This window comes from Pinus tabuliformis, chromosome X, assembly GCF_031772625.1.
Source record: "Pinus tabuliformis cultivar Carrire ecotype Pingquan chromosome X, CPIR1, whole genome shotgun sequence".
Lineage (NCBI taxonomy): Eukaryota > Viridiplantae > Streptophyta > Pinopsida > Pinales > Pinaceae > Pinus > Pinus tabuliformis.
In genome coordinates, this window is record NC_142308.1 from 1,513,432,461 (window position 1) to 1,513,450,437 (window position 17,977).

General features: G+C 36.8%; 1 protein-coding gene across 2 annotated transcripts; it reads right to left on the reverse strand.

The window, feature by feature from the left end:
- Window positions 1-14,016: 14,016 nt before the first annotated feature.
- LOC149145804 ((-)-camphene synthase, chloroplastic) lies at window positions 14,017-17,282 on the reverse strand. 2 transcript variants are annotated; one of them, XM_089447708.1, is made up of 10 exons: window positions 16,959-17,282; window positions 16,671-16,873; window positions 16,468-16,583; window positions 16,159-16,367; window positions 15,967-16,061; window positions 15,669-15,749; window positions 15,361-15,576; window positions 14,975-15,113; window positions 14,612-14,860; window positions 14,017-14,497 (listed from the first exon to the last, which is right to left on the reverse strand). In XM_089447708.1, exons 1-10 carry the CDS (start codon window positions 17,211-17,213, stop codon window positions 14,198-14,200), a joined length of 1,863 nt encoding a protein of 620 aa, XP_089303834.1. In that variant the 5' UTR covers window positions 17,214-17,282; the 3' UTR covers window positions 14,017-14,197. The 2 variants fall into 2 exon arrangements, with proteins under 2 accessions (XP_089303834.1, XP_089303835.1); XM_089447709.1 differs by having other exon boundaries at window positions 14,022-14,497; window positions 16,468-16,580.
- Between the last annotated feature and the right edge of the window lie 695 nt (window positions 17,283-17,977).

Genomic DNA, 17,977 nt, shown 5'->3' on the forward strand with positions numbered 1-17,977 from the left:
GTTACATAGATAATTATTCAGATTGATTTAATCATCTGTAAAGATTTTGGTTATTGCTATTGTACTCTTAGATTGATATCATTTCCATCTGGATTGCTTCGTAGAGATTGAGTATGATTTAGATTGAATCAGCTAGGAAGAGATGAGTTATTACTATTATGCTCTCGGGTAATGTTATTGTTGATTAAATTGCTTGTGTGAGATTTGATTATGATTTCAGCAAAGGATTGAGTCTTAAAGCTTTGATGTCATATTTCCTTTAATGATTGCAATATTAGACACATTCGTTTGTTCTTGTATTAAATATCTATCCTTCATTTTAAGAAACATTACTCTTTGAATTCATAGCATGCACATATTGTGTACACTCTTGAAATAAAAGGACTTGCCTGAGTTGATGATTAATGTGGGGTAATTATGAATTTTAAAATACACCTTTTATCAGCCAACATTTTGGTGTTGTTCCCTTCAGAAAATAGCACCTTGTGAGTATTTTTGAGAGAACCCTTTTTCTCTTCCTTGCATGATCATCCCTAGACCATTCCAGGTCACTCTTTATGATCCTCTTTATGGCATCAAAGTACAAATACATATTTAAGGACAACAAGTATGGAGTCTAATGGAACAGGAAAATATCTTGAATATTATCATCTTTAACAAGATTACTTTGTGTTCATCGAGAAAGAAAGGACACAATTATCTATATCACTTCACTGTCCTCATTTCCACTAAAAATAACACTGATTGATTATATGTACCATGTTGGTTCCCACGTGTCCTGTATAATCCTCTCTGTTTATTATCAATAAGATTATGGGTATATTTTTTTCTATTGATATGTTCAAACTTCTTCTGCATTCCCTGCTCTTAAGGAGTACTGAGCCACCCTCTATATATAAAATGGGGAGTGTCAAATATATATATATATATATATATATATATATATATATATATATATATATATATATATATATATATATATATATATATAGATAGATATATATATTCGCTAACAATTGTATGATTTTTTTCCACAGATGGAGGATAGGTGGTCTCATCATGAGCCAGTCTACCATGATTATAAGGAAGGAGTGAAGTGGCATTCCCACTATGGCCACCACACCAGGGATATGATCCAATGGATGCATCAAGAAAAAAAATCCTTGGAACAGGAGGTCTCATCACGAGCCGCCCTAACCACTTCCGCTACTTCCCAGTGAATGCAAATGTGTTTGTCTGGTTACCACACTAGCACATTTGTCTCTACTATGGACATCGTAATGCACTTCCCCGATTATACATAGAGGACTATGGCTCCCAAGGTTTAGAAAGCAACTCTGTCGAGGTTATGGACGCATGCGGGCAACAGAAGCTCTGCTGATGGTATTGAAGTTTTATTTTACATCAATATTATTATAATACCCTCTTCTTATGTTTTTATCTTTTCTACGAAGAGACTATGCTCCTAACTTACCTTGAACCTTTAGGCATGAGTTAATCTTTTTAATCAATCACAACAGCTTTAAGTGGAATAACGACGGTAAAGTATTATTTCTTGTGTATGTTGTCCTTTTTATTTATCACATCACCTCATGGCATCTTATCACTTATGGATAATTCTCGTCACACACCTTGTTTTCATCACTCCAATATTATTTATGATCCTTTCATTAATATGTGTAACTTTCCACTTTCATTACCCAATACATCACCTCTGTACTTTGCCGCCAGCACGCTATCCTTTCATTCATTTGGTCGTAGGCAACCTATTATTTCGAAAGGGGGCAAGGACCTCCGCTATACTTACGCATGTGCTGTCATCTTTTCATTTGATTTTGCAGAACAATACGACATCCCATGATCACAGAGCATGTGGAATTATAAAAGTCCTCGATAACAGTATTTGTGCTTATAAAGTATTACCTGATATAGCCATTACAACCATTTGTTGTTCCATCACTCGACTATGTTTGTTGTTGTGCTATCTCTGCTACACTAATCATTTGCAGAATTCAAGCATCATGGGAGGAAGAACAGTGCGCCGAGAACCTTTAACACTGGTTGTCTCTGATGAAGCTAGGGAAATTTTAGCTCATGCACGATGGATAGCATACTTTACGAGATTTGACCCCCCCAATGAGGAAATTGCCATCGAATTTTTACAGAATCTATAGAATTGACAATCCGTGGTAAGAGGCAGGCAAATCACTGTATTGGACACTGTGATAGCAGAAGTGCCTGGGTTGCCCGTAGAAGGACCAGTATGGGCTGGCAAGCGATTGAGGTACTATGATGCTATTGAGGCTTTTATGGACAAAGGGTAGGAGCTACTTAAGAAGGGCAAAGGCGTTTGACCGTCTTCTCTTGGAGATCCATGGGGAGAATTGGCACGAATCGTCTAGAACTATATTACCTGTGATGGGCATAAAGACATGGTAAGGCCACGACAACTCAAACTTTTAGCAGTTCTAAAATGAAAATTCTCTGTTAATTTACCTGCATTGTTGAATTCATTACTGCATGACACTGCCGAGAGGCTGAGATGGTCCCAACACATAGAAACAATAGTCAACCACCATTGTTTGATCAGGTTAATAGTTATCTATAACCTTGCCCAGCAACAATCAACCTGGGATGATCTAATATTAGCCCTCGAAGGAGGTATAGCCCTACCAGCACCTAACCTTGTTCCAAAAAGAAAGAGGACTACCCTTTTAAGGAGCATACCTCACAAGTGTAGATGATCCACGAGGTTGATGTCAAAAAAGGGAACGTCTGAAAATCCCCAAGGCAGCGCTAGTCAACCTATAGAATTATCCTGCCCATTAAGTGAGCAATACTTGCAGCTAGAGTTAGAAGGAAGAATAACCCTAAATCAAAACCTGAGGAAGGAACAAGGCATTCTGGATATGAACAAGGAAAAGAATTGGGACTTCCTCAAGACCAAATATGAGTCCCCAAGGTGATTTATTGCACGATTTCGAGATGGCCCAGGTCCTGGCCAACATGAATGTCTACATATAGTCTGAAAGACTCCTCAACCTTAACTTAGGAGAAACCCAATCTCCTGGGAATTTTGGCCATACTAGAATTCTATCTCCCTCAAAATATGTAAGCCACGAAGAGGAAATAGATGCAGAGGCCATTCAAGAAGCACAGAACCAATTTGGTGACGTGCTCCTAGTAGGAAACAACCAGGTAGGCCTAAGCATAGAAAACATAGGCCAAGAAGAAGAAGTTGAGACAGAGATAATTTGGGAAGCTGATAGTAAGTCTGGGGACATAGTCTTATTAGAATAGAGCTAGGGTGAGAAACCAGGCTCTTTAGAAGCAGAAGCCATTAACGAGATTGTCAGCAGAACAGTCCCTCCTCCGAAAAGGTATAGAGCCAAATTGAAAAAGCTAAGAAAAGAACAGCAGAAGCTTCGCAAAATGGTCAAAAGGCTCAGAAGAAAAATAAGAGAAATTACAGTGGGAAAGGTTCCAGAAAATACCCCGGAGACAGTAAATGCAGTAGTACAAATAGAGTTATATGAAGGTAGGGCTATAGGGACCCAAATTGAGCCCATACTTACTTAAGCAGTTATCACTCAAGAGAAACAACATGCAATCCCAATAGACATAGCTATTCAGACAGAGGATGTACCCTCTTATAGCATGGCTACTCAGACGGAGGTTTGGACCTCCCATAATAAAGAAATTTAGACAGAAAACATCCTTTCTCATAGCATAAGCACTCAAACAAGCTTACAAGCCAAAGATGTCATGACACACAATGAACCCATTATACTGAATCTTCAGGAAGAATTAGCACAAGCTCGACTCACATTAGAACGACTTGAATAAGAAATCGTTTCCCAGCAGAAGTATCAAGAGCTGCAGAGATAGGTTCGGGAAATGAATGCAACAGAGAGCGATACTTTCGATAGATGCAAAAAGGCAGAATAGAAAATAGAGAGAATCAAGCTCAAACTAGATAGGGTCACAGGTCGAACAGACACCATCTGCTCATTATATACATATGTCTTGGAATGCAGGGCTCTCACCACCAATTATGCCTTGTTTTTGTTAGAACGATACCTGTTTTTGAAAATTAAAGCCGTGAGAACTAGAAAACCAATTCAATTAAAAATAGTTGAAGATTTTATAAATTGCTGCTAACAACATGGTGTAAAGGTTCAAAGGCTTCTTTATGAATTTTACCTGCACAATTTTGTATTAGAGAACAAGGTGGAAAAGAAACCTAACCCTTTTTTGGGGGATGTTCAATTCCAGGCCTTTCTCTCATTTGCAATTAACTAACTTAAATGGTTTAAAGCTCATAATGCATTCTAAAGACAAGAACATGGATTAGATCTCTGGGTAAGAAGTGAACCCAAGCACCCTTTACAAATGCTTCCCAACCATAAGAGTCTGATGACAAGGGAAGGGGTGATTAAAATTTTGGGGCGTATTCATAAGGAGATTGCACAGAGCAGAGTATCATATTTTCACTCGGTTCAAGAAAGATCTCTAGTTGCATCCAAGCTCAGGTGGATAGTCTCCACTAGTAGTGTGAAGGATAGGGAGGCATTTAATTACAGGAGCTTTAATGCAGCTACGGCCATTTTGTCACCTATAGAAACCTTATTTTTAGAGAAGGACCTTATTGTTTAGGGTGTTGGTTTCGTAGGCCCATCATTTCGTATCCTCCTGAAGGTTATCGAGCTATCTACGAATTTCCTTAATGAAATGAAGGGCCAACCTTTGCGCTCTTGGCTCAACATCATGGCTTTAGACCAATTTTTGACACTCCTTCTCTAGCCTACCTTTTAACTGCATTGCATTAGAATTACTTACTTTTCATGAGGACATGAAATAGGGTAAGCAAGGGAGTATGTTGAGTCACGAAATGGGTATGCATTTACCATTAATTGCATTATCATTTTCCTTGTTTCTTATCTTTTTCATATCTTAATGCGCTAATATATTGATTCATTATGATAATAAATGACTGAACTACTCGAAGTTAAGATTTAGCCAAAGTAATTGACTTTTACTCTTCTTTATGCAGAAAAATGACGAAAGGAAGAGTTGTTGTTCCCTAACGATGGAATAGGATAAACCAACAAACCGAGGGTGGAACGCGTCGGTTTCGGATAGGGTTGAAGGCGAATCAAGAGGATCAGCGCGAAAAAGGAAAGGTGTCTGAAGTTAGCAATGAGTTGCGAATCCCTCAGGATCGGGATTCCTTTGCAAACGTAACATCATCGTATCCCTTTTCTTATCAGGAGCCTCAGATCCTCGTACCACATATATGTAATATATATCTTCTTATGACTCAAATGGTTATATGACAAAAGAAACCTTGAAATCTTGAATTGACATATAAAATATTTATATGATCAATGTAACACATTCTCAACAAGAGATTTTTATTCAGGTAACCCAAAATTTATACTGACCTTGAACTTTGGGAAAGGGTTCTCTTTAAGTAAGGGTCCCACTTATTAGGTCGATTTATCATTATTAGCTCAAGATTTTTTTATCTTGTTATTATTAAGGAAGAATTAGTTAAGGATGACCGCAATGACTTGGGGAAATTAATGAATATTGAAAGCGTTGACACCAACTGGTTAATAATTGTTGATAATTAAATAAAAAAATTGGAATATATATTCCAAAATAGTTATGCCTATTAGCATAACTATTAATAATGACATTAAAATTGTGGAATCCCTACTCCAAAATAAACACATCTATTGAATAATTATTAATAATAATTATTTAAAATAAAGTTATAATTGAGTTAGATTTTACAATTTTTTAAATTTTAGCAACTCAAGTTGTATCATGTAGTAATTATTTTGATACCTATTATGGATATATACCTATAAGGATTTAAGTTAAAATAAAGTTATAATTTAGCTAGTTTTGATGCTTACTTGTTGGGTTGTGTTATATTCTTTCCACGTAGTTAATAGGGGGTTTGAAGGGCACCCGTAACCCCACTTTATGGGGTCTAGGGCAGCGCCCCGGAAAATTTGGTTTCGGACCATATGTTAGGTTGGGCGGACCCACCTATGGTTTTGTGCATGATTTTCGCACATGTTTTTTGGACGCGATGGTTTTCAGTCCATGGTATTGGATGCGATGGTTTTCGGTCCATGGTATTGGATGCTTCGGCATGTATAAATATGTATTGTAACATTGAAAGGAACATAATGAAAAATCAAGCTGGTAGTCCCGGTTTTGGGATCCAGGGAAAAATCTCTATGCATATGTGTTTTATGAGTTATGCTCTCGCATTGTTTATTTTCTTTGTTTAAGAATTCGTATGCAGGTAATTTCTGTACAGGGTTAAAACCTACATTTGGTATCAGAGCTGTTTTGGCTTCAAGGGGACGCCTTTGTTGTTGAGGAGTTTCGCTCAGGCCTGTGGTAGACCCTGTTCAGTGGGAGATCTGCGAGATCGATTCTGGTGGTGAAAGAAGATGGCGAGCAGTGGAAAGATAGAGATTGAGAAGTTCAATGGTCAGAATTTTGAGTTGTGGAAACTCAAGATGGAGGATCTGTTGGTGGATAAAGATCAGTGGATCGCGGTAGATCCGGGTACTAAACCATCGGGAGTGACCAATGAAGAATGGAAGAAGTTGGATCGGAAGGCAAAGAGCACAATACGATTGTGTGTCTCGGATTCAGTATTGCTGAATGTATCAGGGGAAGCTACGGCAAAGGCTTTGTGGGTCAAGTTAGGGACTTTGTACCAATCTAAGTCTCTGGTGAATAAACTGTTCCCGCGGAAAATGCTGTATAACCTGAGGATGAAAGATGCAGACTCAGTGACAGAGCATCTGAATGCGTTTAATACTGTGGTAAGTCAATTATTATCTGTTGATATTAAAATTTCAGATGAAGATAAGTGCATCAGTCTGTTGTGTTCTCTACCAGATTCGTGGGATAGTCTAGTTATTGCAATAGGTAGCAATGCAACTACTTTGCAATTTGATGAAATAGTCTCAGCCTTGCTGACAGAGGAGATGAGACGGAAAAATATGGACAACTAGAATGGTGATGCCTTGTCTGTACGAGGACGGTCCCAGAACAGAAACAAACTTAAGTCATCGAGTGGGAGATCTAAATCTAGAGGGAGATCTAAATCTCCAGGAAAACCTACAAAGGTGGTGTGCTGGAAATGTGGAAAGGAAGGGCACTTTAGAAGGGATTGTAAATCTAAAGCTCCTGATAAAGGAAAGGGATCTGATGATGCTCCTTCTGCAGAGGCGAAAACCACCTCAGATGAAGGTGGGGATGTGTACTTGGCTTCTTCAAGTACACATGTAGATCATGAGGCATGGTTGATTGACTCAGGTGCATCCTTTCACTTCACTCCCCATAGAGAGTGGTTCTGCGAGTATGAGAAATACGATGGTGGTGATGTCTTCTTAGGAGATGATAGGAAGGCTAGAATCATTTGTCGGGGAAAAGTAAAGTTGAAGTTGCAAGGTGGAAGGGTTAGAACACTTCCGGGTGTTCTACATATTCCTACATTGGCCAGAAATTTGATTTCTGTAAGCAAGTTGGATGATGCAGGTGTAAAGACGGTGTTCGAGAAAGATACCTGCAAGATGGTTCGAGGAGCACTGATATTAATGTGGGGAGTTCCGATTGGAACTCTGTACAAGCTGCAAGGTAGAACTGTTGTTGATGGGTGCAATAGTTCTATGGTTCCTGAAAATGGAGTAGAGAATCTAGTGGTCTCTGGAGAGAAGACCATGTTGTGGCATCAAAGGCTTGGACATATTAGAGAGAAGGGCCTTCGAATACTTCATGGTAAAGGTATGGTAGAAGGTATGAATAATAGCTCTCTGGATTTTGATTTCTGTGAAAATTGTGTATATGGGAAGGAGAATCGGGTGAGTTTCCCCTCTGGTGGTAAGAGGACGAAAAAGATATTAGAGCTTGTACACAGTGATGTGTTTGGACCTGTGAAGGTTCCATCACTGGGTAAGTCTGTGTACTATGTATCATTCATAGATGACTTCTCAAGGAATACGTGGATATATTTTCTTAAGAAGAAATCTGAAGTCTTTGACAGGTTTAAAGAATTTAAGGCTCTGGTGGAAAATCAGACAGAGAAGAAGATAAAGGTGCTGAGGACAGATAATGGTGGAGAATTTTGCAGCAAGGAATTTGAAGAATTTTGTAAGAAGTGTGGTATAGCACGGCAGAAGACTACTCCATATACACCTCAGCAAAATGGAGTCGCAGAAAGAATGAACAAGACGTTGATGGAAAGGGAAAGAAGCATGCTCAGTGGTGCCGGGTTAGGACAAGAATTCTGGGCAGAGGCGGTGGATACTGCATGTTACCTGATCAACAGATCACCTTCATCAGCGTTGGAGGATAAGACTCCACAAGAAGTATGGACTGGTAAGATACCCTCTCTTTCACATCTAAGGGTATTTGGATGTGATGCATATGTACATGTTCGAAAGGAGAAACGAACCAAGTTGGATAGTAAATCTGAAAAGTGCATCTTTATTGGATATAAGGATGGTTTAAAGGGTTATAATCTTTGGAACCCAGTCACATGGAAGGTTTTGTACAGCTGAGATGTGTTGTTTAGAGAGGTAAAAGATGTTATTCATTATGAAGTCCAACCAAAGGAACCTGAGAAGATAGAATTTGAGCCAAAGGAGGAAGAATCAGACTCTGCAGCAGAGGAGGAATCAGAAGATGAAGAGCCACAAACTCCGGCTGTGAGAAGATCAGTTCGAGAAAGAAGGCAACCAGAAAGGTATAGTCCATCTACTTTCAGTTCAAATTTTGCTTTGTCTGTTACTGATAATGATCCCAGAACTGTGAAGGAAGCAGTGGATTCAGAGGATGGAAAACTCTGGAAAGAGGCCATGGTCGATGAAATGGCATCTTTTCACAAAAATGAGGCTTGGGATCTGGTGGAGTTGCCGGCTGGAAGGAAACCCATTGGCAGCAAATGGGTGTTCAAGAAGAAGACAAATGCAGAAGGAAAGGTGGAGAAATACAAAGCTCGGTTGGTAGCAAAAGGTTATTCCCAGGTGCCAGGAATTGATTTTGGTGATATTTTTTCTCTTGTTGCCAAGGTAACTTCTTTTAGATTACTTTTATCTGTTGCTGCTGCTTTTGATTTTGAGGTAGAACAGATGGATGTGAAGACAGCATTTCTTCACGGGGATTTGGAAGAGGAAATCTACATGAAGCAACCTGAAGGCTTTGCGGTGAAGGGTAAGAAAGAACTGGTATGCAAGTTAAAGAAGTCTCTGTATGGGTTAAAACAGTCACCAAGGATGTGGTATCTGAAATTTGATACATTTATACGAGGACTTGGCTTCACCAGAAGCAAAGCAGATCATTCTGTGTATTTTAAATTAATTGGTGACCGTATTATTTATCTGGTCTTGTATGTGGATGATATGTTGCTGGTTGGAAATGACAAAGAAATTATCCGGGATTTGAAGACCCAATTGTCCTCCAAATTCGACATGAAAGATCTTGGTGCTGCAAACTATATTTTGGGCATGGAAATTAAAAGAGATCGGTCAAAGAGGAAGCTCTGGTTAAACCAGAGGAAGTATGTCGAGACAATACTCCAGAGGTTTAATATGCAGGATAGTAAACCAATGAAGGTTCCTATTCCTGTAGGTGTGAGGTTATCTGCTAAACAGTGTCTCAAGACACAAGAAGAGGAAGAGGACATGTCCCGTGTTCCATATGCAAGTGAAGTGGGTAGCCTGATGTATGCAATGGTCTGTACTAGACCAGACATTGCACATGCAATGGGAGTATTGAGCAGGTTTATGTTAAAACCTGGGAAGGAGCACTGGACAGCAGTGAAGCGAGTTTTCAGGTATTTGCGTGGCACTGGTGATTATGGTTTGTGCTACCAAGGAAGACCAGGATTGGACAAAGTGTTGGATATTCATGGCTTTGTTGATGCAGACTGGGCTGGAGATCTGGATCAGAGAAGATCTACAAGTGGGTATGTGTTTAACCTATTTGGAGGTGCAGTCAGTTGGATGAGTAAGAAACAATCTGTAGTGGCACTATCAACTACAGAGGCAGAATACATGGCAGCCACTCATGCAAGCAAGGAAGCAGTTTGGTTGCAGAGATTGTGTTCAAGTATGGGGTTAGTACAGGGAGCTATAAGAATAGACTGTGACAGCCAAAGTGCAATTTTCTTAGCAAAGAACCCTTCTTATCATTCAAAGACAAAGCACATTGATGTTCAGTATCACTTTGTGAGGGATATGATAGGAGACAGAAAGGTGTTGTTGGTAAAGGTGGACACTTGAAGAATACTGCAGATGCATTGACAAAATGTGTGAGCTCTGAGAAGTTCTCTTGGTGTAGAGAAGCAATGGGAATCTCAGTGCTGAAAAAATGACTAAGCTCTCCTGTGGCCCCCTGTGGAAAGAAAACAACAAGTGGGAGATTGTTGGGTTGTGTTATATTCTTTCTACGTAGTTAATAGGGGGTTCGAAGGGCACCCGTAACCCCACTTTATGGGGTCCGGGGCAGCGCCCCGGAAAATTTTGGTTTTGGACCATATGTTAGGTTGGGCGGACCCACCTATGGTTTTGTGCATGATTTTCGCACATGTCTTTTGGATGCGATGGTTTTCGGTCCATGGTATTGGGCGCGATGGTTTTGGGTCCATGGTATTGGACGCGATGGTTTTCGGTCCATGGTATTGGATGCTTCGGCATGTATAAATATGTATTGTAACATTGAAAGGAACATAATGAAAAATCAAGCTGGTAGTCCCGGTTTTGGGATCCAAGCAAAAATCTCTGTGCATGTGTGTTTTATGGGTTATGCTCTCACATTGTTTATTTTCTTTGTTTAAGAATTCGTATGCAGGTAATTTCTGTACAGGGTTAAAACCTACATTACTTGACTAACTATTTAATTTACATCGTCTCCCTCATAAATAGTAAAAAGAAGTAATATATAAGCTAAACATATATACATTTAAAATAATATGGAAAAATATTCTTAACCACAGAGATTTACTGTCACCTTGCCATGGATATTCCTACTCTGTAAATAGGATTTTTAACAATACCATGGGCCAATACCATGGCTTATCAATGCTCCATATCCAAAAAACGAGCATTCACTTCATATAACAGTTGTTCATATTCCAATTAAAAAAATAATAATCAATTTAGTTAAAAGGGGAAATGACACAACTACTTTCAAGATAAATCTCAATCTTTAATTTGTGTATACTACTATAAATATTCTAAAATATTTAGTAGAAGATAAATCTGTACTATCAACTTAATATTTATTGACAAGTAAATTAAAATTCAAGAAACTCTATTCCAAAATAAACACACATATCCACAATTAATTCAAATTTTTTTATTATCAACAAATATTTTAATAATAATATAAATTGAAATAATAATAAATTTTTAAAATAAATAAATACCATAATAAGAAATTTTAAGCATCAATATATTTACATAATAAAAACTCATATTTAATATAAATAATAGTTACATAAAAAATACCCTAATAATACTCAATCAATCATAGTTCATAGTTACACAAAAAATACCCTACTAATACCAAATCAATAATAGTTAATACTTATTTATACTGAATCAACATGAATAATTTAATTTTATAAAACCGAAATTATGATAAGTATAAATTTTAAAATTTCAAATTGACATTGAGAAACAATAAAACTAATTTAAATTAAAAAACATTTTTAAACTAATAATATAATTATTATATTAAACTTTTTGTTTATCTATCTATATCTATATATCTATATCTATATATATATATATATATATATATATATATATATATATATATATATATAATCTTTCCTGATTTTTAGAATAATAGTGTTTAAGAAATAAATCATAATATTTATATCACAAATAAATAAAACAAAATTTTCAACATTCTCAATAAAAATGCAAATTAAAATTTTAAATATATTAAAATTTATATAAATTTTTAAAATTTAAATAATATTTCAAAAATATTTTTCATTTAAATTAAAATATAATCTTAAATGTCTAAATAATTTTGAAATTAATAAAAATAACATTAAAAATAAAATAGTTATAATATAATAAATATACAAAATATGAAATATCTATGTATTATGCATTGAACAAAATTTATTTCATTAGTTTATGGAATATTCTAATATAGATTAATGGTGATATATGATATACTTTTGAGGTGTAGTTCAATTGGTTAACCTGTGTAGTCTAGTGAGCTCAAGTTCAAACCTCATGGGAAGATTGAGGTTGAAAGTTACTTTGGGGTAATTAAAGTTGGAAGAGACATCCCATTGTGGGTGACAATTAACATTTTTCCATAAAAAAATTAATGAAAAACTATTTTTATTTTTATATTTTCTAAAAAAAATGAAATAAAAACACCCAAATTTTTTTTAACATCATTCTGAAAACATTAATATAATTCAAAGTTAGTAAAAAACATTAGAAAGTAACAAAATGTATATGAAAAAATTCACAATTACATTTGCTCTATACACAAGATAAAATGTTAATTTAAAAACATTGCATAAAAGACTTATAATACATATTAAATATTGCATTGCATGCACAATTTAGAATCTAAAATGACCATGATAATGATTAGCAATAAGATAATGGTTATCAAACTCTAGCCATAAATCATAAAAGACTTCAAAGTATAAAAAATATTGATTTAAGCATAATTTTTTTTTAAAGGTATCTAATAATATCCATTCATTACTCAACCACACCTATCTTATCTCAAACCACACCAACCTTATCTCAACTTTGAGACAATTAAATGCACCTTCTTGAAATGCTCAAGAAAATTCACGTTTCCACATTTGTTGGTAGTTTATTCTATGGAATATTTGGTTTAGTGAAATGGTAAAAAAAGTGAAATGGTCAAGAAAATTGATGTTTCCATATTTGTTGACAAATTTTTCCATGGAAAATTCGGTTTAGTGAAATGGTAAAAATGTTGATGTTACCACATTCCTTGGGCATTTCTTTCTTTCCAAATTTGGTTGATAATTGACTCTATATGATCCAACCCACAAGTTAAAATCGAGACAATTACTCTATAACCATTGGTAAAATTTGTAAAATAATGTGAAAAAAAGGTAGAACCAAAAAAAGCAAGATAGTGAACAATATTTTTTCTTAATAAAATATTATTATTACACTTCATTATAAATATTTGGATACAATTCTGTACTAAGATAGTTTCCTACTCTTTGTAATGATGAAGCTTGCATTTACTTTTTTTTTTCTTTTTAACCTACATATTTGAAATAATTTGTAAAATGTGAAATTTCAATTACCTCAGATACATCAATCCTACATTCCAATATACATTCCGATATGCAACAGACATTTCAAACAGAAAAATCAATGGATAGTAATTAAATTGAAAAAAAATCAAGCTTTAAAAATATTCAATGATAATAAAAAGAAAACTCTACAGTTTTACTGCACTGACTCGCTTCGTGGAGGTGCAAAGCTTGGCTCATGCTTATGCTAGATTCAGAGCATTTCAATTTTTTTTAAAAGGGGTAGGGGCAGGGGCAACTACATTGTGGTCCACGTAGAACTTTTGAATTTGAAAATGAAACGTGGGTGGATGACCATTTGTCACGGATGTCCTTGGTTTCAATCAACGATCCGACTGACAGAGTCTTAATGACTCTACTGTGGATAGTGCGCTGCGCCGTGCCTGCTCCCTTCTCGTTCTCTTACCGCGCGAAAGTTACCGGCAGGGTCTCCGGCAGTGAAAGTTTCCGACACAAACAATTTCCAACGTCGTGTATGTAAAGGGAGGCAGAGAGGTGGGCCCGAGCGGGCCACCTAAGCGGATGCCAAGAACCTGCTATCGGGATAAGGGTTGCCGTACCCATTACTATTTCCAATATTCCGATTATGAAATAGAAATATCGACCAACCAAGGTGAGGTCGTATGCAACGTCTAAATTTCTTTAGTCAAATATTAAAAAACCAGAATTATGTAGGAATTTTCATACATGAGTAATTACTATTTATAACACTCCAAATATGAGATAGACATATTTACCAATCAAGGCGATCTCGTATGCAACGCCTAGACTTATTTAGTCAAATAAAAAACTTAAGTTAAGTAGGAATTGTTGTAAATTTGCATGTGATTACAGAGGCACGGGTTCAAGGACGGTTCTCGTCACCAAATTCTTTGTTTCAATGGTGGCATCACCGTAACCATCTCTGTATTTGTAACCGTGATGGAAAATTCTGCAAATGTCAAAAGCAGCTTTCTTACAAGAAATGGGAACATTGCAGTCGGGTTTAAGTAACTCCCAATTTAGCTCTTCTAGTAGGTTTTTAACCATAGCATTGATGCGATGGATAGCGTCTTCCTCTGTTAATCCAGCATTGTCTTTCATATAACACGATACGGATGAAGCTTCTTCTCCACGCGCCCTGTCCGCCTGCATCCGCTATGTCAATGTCAGTATCATCTGTATTCTAAATCCAAATTACAATAAACAATCAACGAACGGGGACCTTATTCCATTTAATCCAGAAGGTTGTACCACAAGTACCTTGTAACAACGAGTGTCACCTTTCAGTCGAAGGAGGACAGATATCAAGTCATTGAACTTCGATGGAAAGTCAATTTCCTGCAGGATCTCATCAGGAAGGGGCTCACCCAACGTGAGAATGGGTTGCAATGTGGTTAGGCGAGAACCGAAACTGATTTTACTGTTATCCAGGTACTCCTGGAACGTTGGCAGATAACCACTGGAAATCCACTTGGCTTCTATCATATATGCATCAAAATAAGGCTCCCACTGAACAAGCAGAAGCAAAACAAATCAACTAATTATCTTTCAGTGAAGAAATTGGCCTTGTTAACTTTCTCACAAATAAATATTTATGCATAATTGTTTTATGATGGTACATACAGCCTGTCGAACATAGTTGACTGTGTCTCGGCCTTGAACTTTCTCGGCCTCTTTCGCCATTTCGTTTACGGTATCGTAAACCGCCATGTACACTCCTTTCATATATTCTGGAAGACAATCTACCAACGACGGGTCCCATCTGATCATTATACACAGAACTGTTAGTCATGTCTGTTAGTGTAGGGAAAGGGCATATCCTGGTACGTGTTTACTTGTAATTTAAAACGATATTGAATGTTAAACTATGAGTGAAGTTTGAATATATCTATTACATTAAAATAATTTTATGGTCCATCACTTTGACAACTATTTCACAACCCTTACATGAAAATAAGATGAGAAAAAACGAAAACAAAACATGTTACTAGTAGACTGTAACTTGTCACCTCTTAATTGCTGCGGTGAAGAGTTCGAGCTCTTCCATTGTTCCGTAAGTGTCGTAGATATCGTCCAGCACCGTTACAAAGTGAGACATTTTGGCAAAGCCAAGTCGGAATGCGGATTGTTTAGGATCGGTTGCAATGCAAGACGCAAAAGTGTAGTACTCCACGTGAATATGTCGCGTGAATGACAGTTGGGGGAACCCATAATGTTTCCACCATCTAAACAAACAATCTTCATTTATTTACTCTCTTGATTTTTTCGCCACTCAAATCCAATTATTTTCAGACGATATCCAATGACAGATCATTACCTGGAGAGAGATTGTAACTCCCTCTTTTGTAACGAGTGAAAGATGTTGAACTCCACTTTTGCAAGTTCTACGAGTTTCTGCCTGTTCATGTTCATCTAGCACGTCATTAATTTAAGAATTTACATTGGAACTAAATTATTGTAAGACACATTTCTTTGATACAGGGTAGTATTTCTCTCAACATACATGGATCTATGCGAGGAGCATTTGTGCATTCAACTAAACATATTAAAGAAAAACTAATATTTAAGTTATGGAAGTAAAATTGGATGTTACATAAAAATAATAATGAACCTACTCATATATAGTGTCTTGTGGAAATACTTCCATGTACATTCTTGCTTCCAGTCTTGGCAGATTTGTGTGCCAACCATATTCCAGAAGATACTCTATCTGCCATGGACAAAATTGAAAATAAAAAACACGGACGCAAACAAATAATGATATATAAGGTTTATTAGCGGATGTGATGTTAGTATTACTGCCTCACCTCTTGTGAAAGACTCGACACCGCAATTTTTTGTAGGGCATGTTTTAAATACATTGTAGAGAAGATTTCGGCCTCTTGCATAACTTTTTCGCCGGGAAAGGCAATGAGCGATGCCCGAAATAAATTGAGTACGCCTCTTATCTCTCCCTCTGTTTGAATGGCGGAGCAGGTAAACTGCCCGTTGTGGTCTTTGAAGTTTTCTAAAACATCTGATATTAATGTATCAGGTATTGTGTCCTCGTAAATGGCAGTTGTCAGTAAAATGAAATTGTTCAAAGGGTAATTAACTATAAAAACATCGATGTATACCTGAAGACACTGGATATCCATGTAGTCTGAGAGTTCGAAACCCCAAGGCGGTTGAGTTGAGATCAGTCACAGCACTTTGTCTCCCACGTCCAATGCCTTTTTCTTTCCAATAGCTGCTGGCAAAATATCTTTCATGCTATAATCACGTGTATTCGATATATAAAACATAGATTAAAAAAGATGATAAGGATATGGGGACTGACCTGAAAACATGATCTAGCGCTGATTTTATCTCATTTTGGAAATGCCTATCGATCCCCAACCGTTCAACGCTATCGACCATCCAAAGACGTTGGTATAGGTCAGTCAGGGGACTCATTCGTTCTCCATCCTCTACTCCCATCGAATTGAACATATCTTTTACTGTCTCAATAAGTCTATCAGCACGTTCGCGGTAGGAAGGTGCCTGACCCACATTATACAATAAATTAATTCTGAACGAAAAAAGGATGTTGCAGAAGAATAATTTTTATGAGGATAGCTAAGCTGACCTCATAAGACGTTGCGAGAGAGTCTATGAGATCGTCGTCCCAATGATTGTAACGATAATCACCTACGCGTCTTCGTAACCCATCATCATTAGATACAGAGGTGGTCGAACTCACGCGAATGGAAGGTGTTACGGACATCCGTTTCTTGCACATTACAAGATTTGGGATTGTTTTATCGATAGACTTCAGCTCATAAGGAGAACTGAACAACGATCTTCTCATCGAAACCAACGGTGCAACAGAAACCAGAGCCATTTTTGTTGGCTTATATGATACGATGGCTTTTCGCCTACTGCGAGAGGTGAAATAACGAACCGAGATTTGTGCGTTAGAACCCTACTGCCATGGCATATATATAGAGCTTCTTGCACCAAGTGATGCCGTGATAGATGAAAAATATCACTTCATCCACTTTCTGGTGTCCCACTGCTGTATCTTTCTTCAAATTTTTTTAACTAGACTTTGCAACCCGGCGACACGTAGTTACTTTTCTTTCTTTTCTTTTTAACCAGAAGATGACACAGCTATATTTCTTTCTTCTTCTTCAATTATTTTATTTATTGTTGTTGGTGGTGTATCACGGAGGTACACAACATCCTTTGGTTTGATATCCAAGAGTCTAACCAGGTGACTATATGGTGGTTCTCTTTTGAATTTTTATGGAATTTGATTAGAAATGGGTAAAACTGCACGGCGATTTAGTAATCAAAATAAAAATAATTGTGTGCCATTTAGCTTTCCAGCCATTTAATTTACGCTCATATTTGAGACCATCATTTAACTTACGTAATATTTGAGAAATTGAATTGTCTCGAAAATGGAGAACTTGTATTGTCTTGGAAAATGGAGGTTTGAGAATTTGTAATGGAGTTCCAACGTTTCAAAAAAACCTATATGTTCGAAATTAAAAACTGGTTTGAAAACTTTTGCATTACCTTTGAACTCCATTACTTGCGTTGAATTACCTTACGACTTTATATTAAATGAATTTTATATTTATCTCAACGTTACTTTTGACT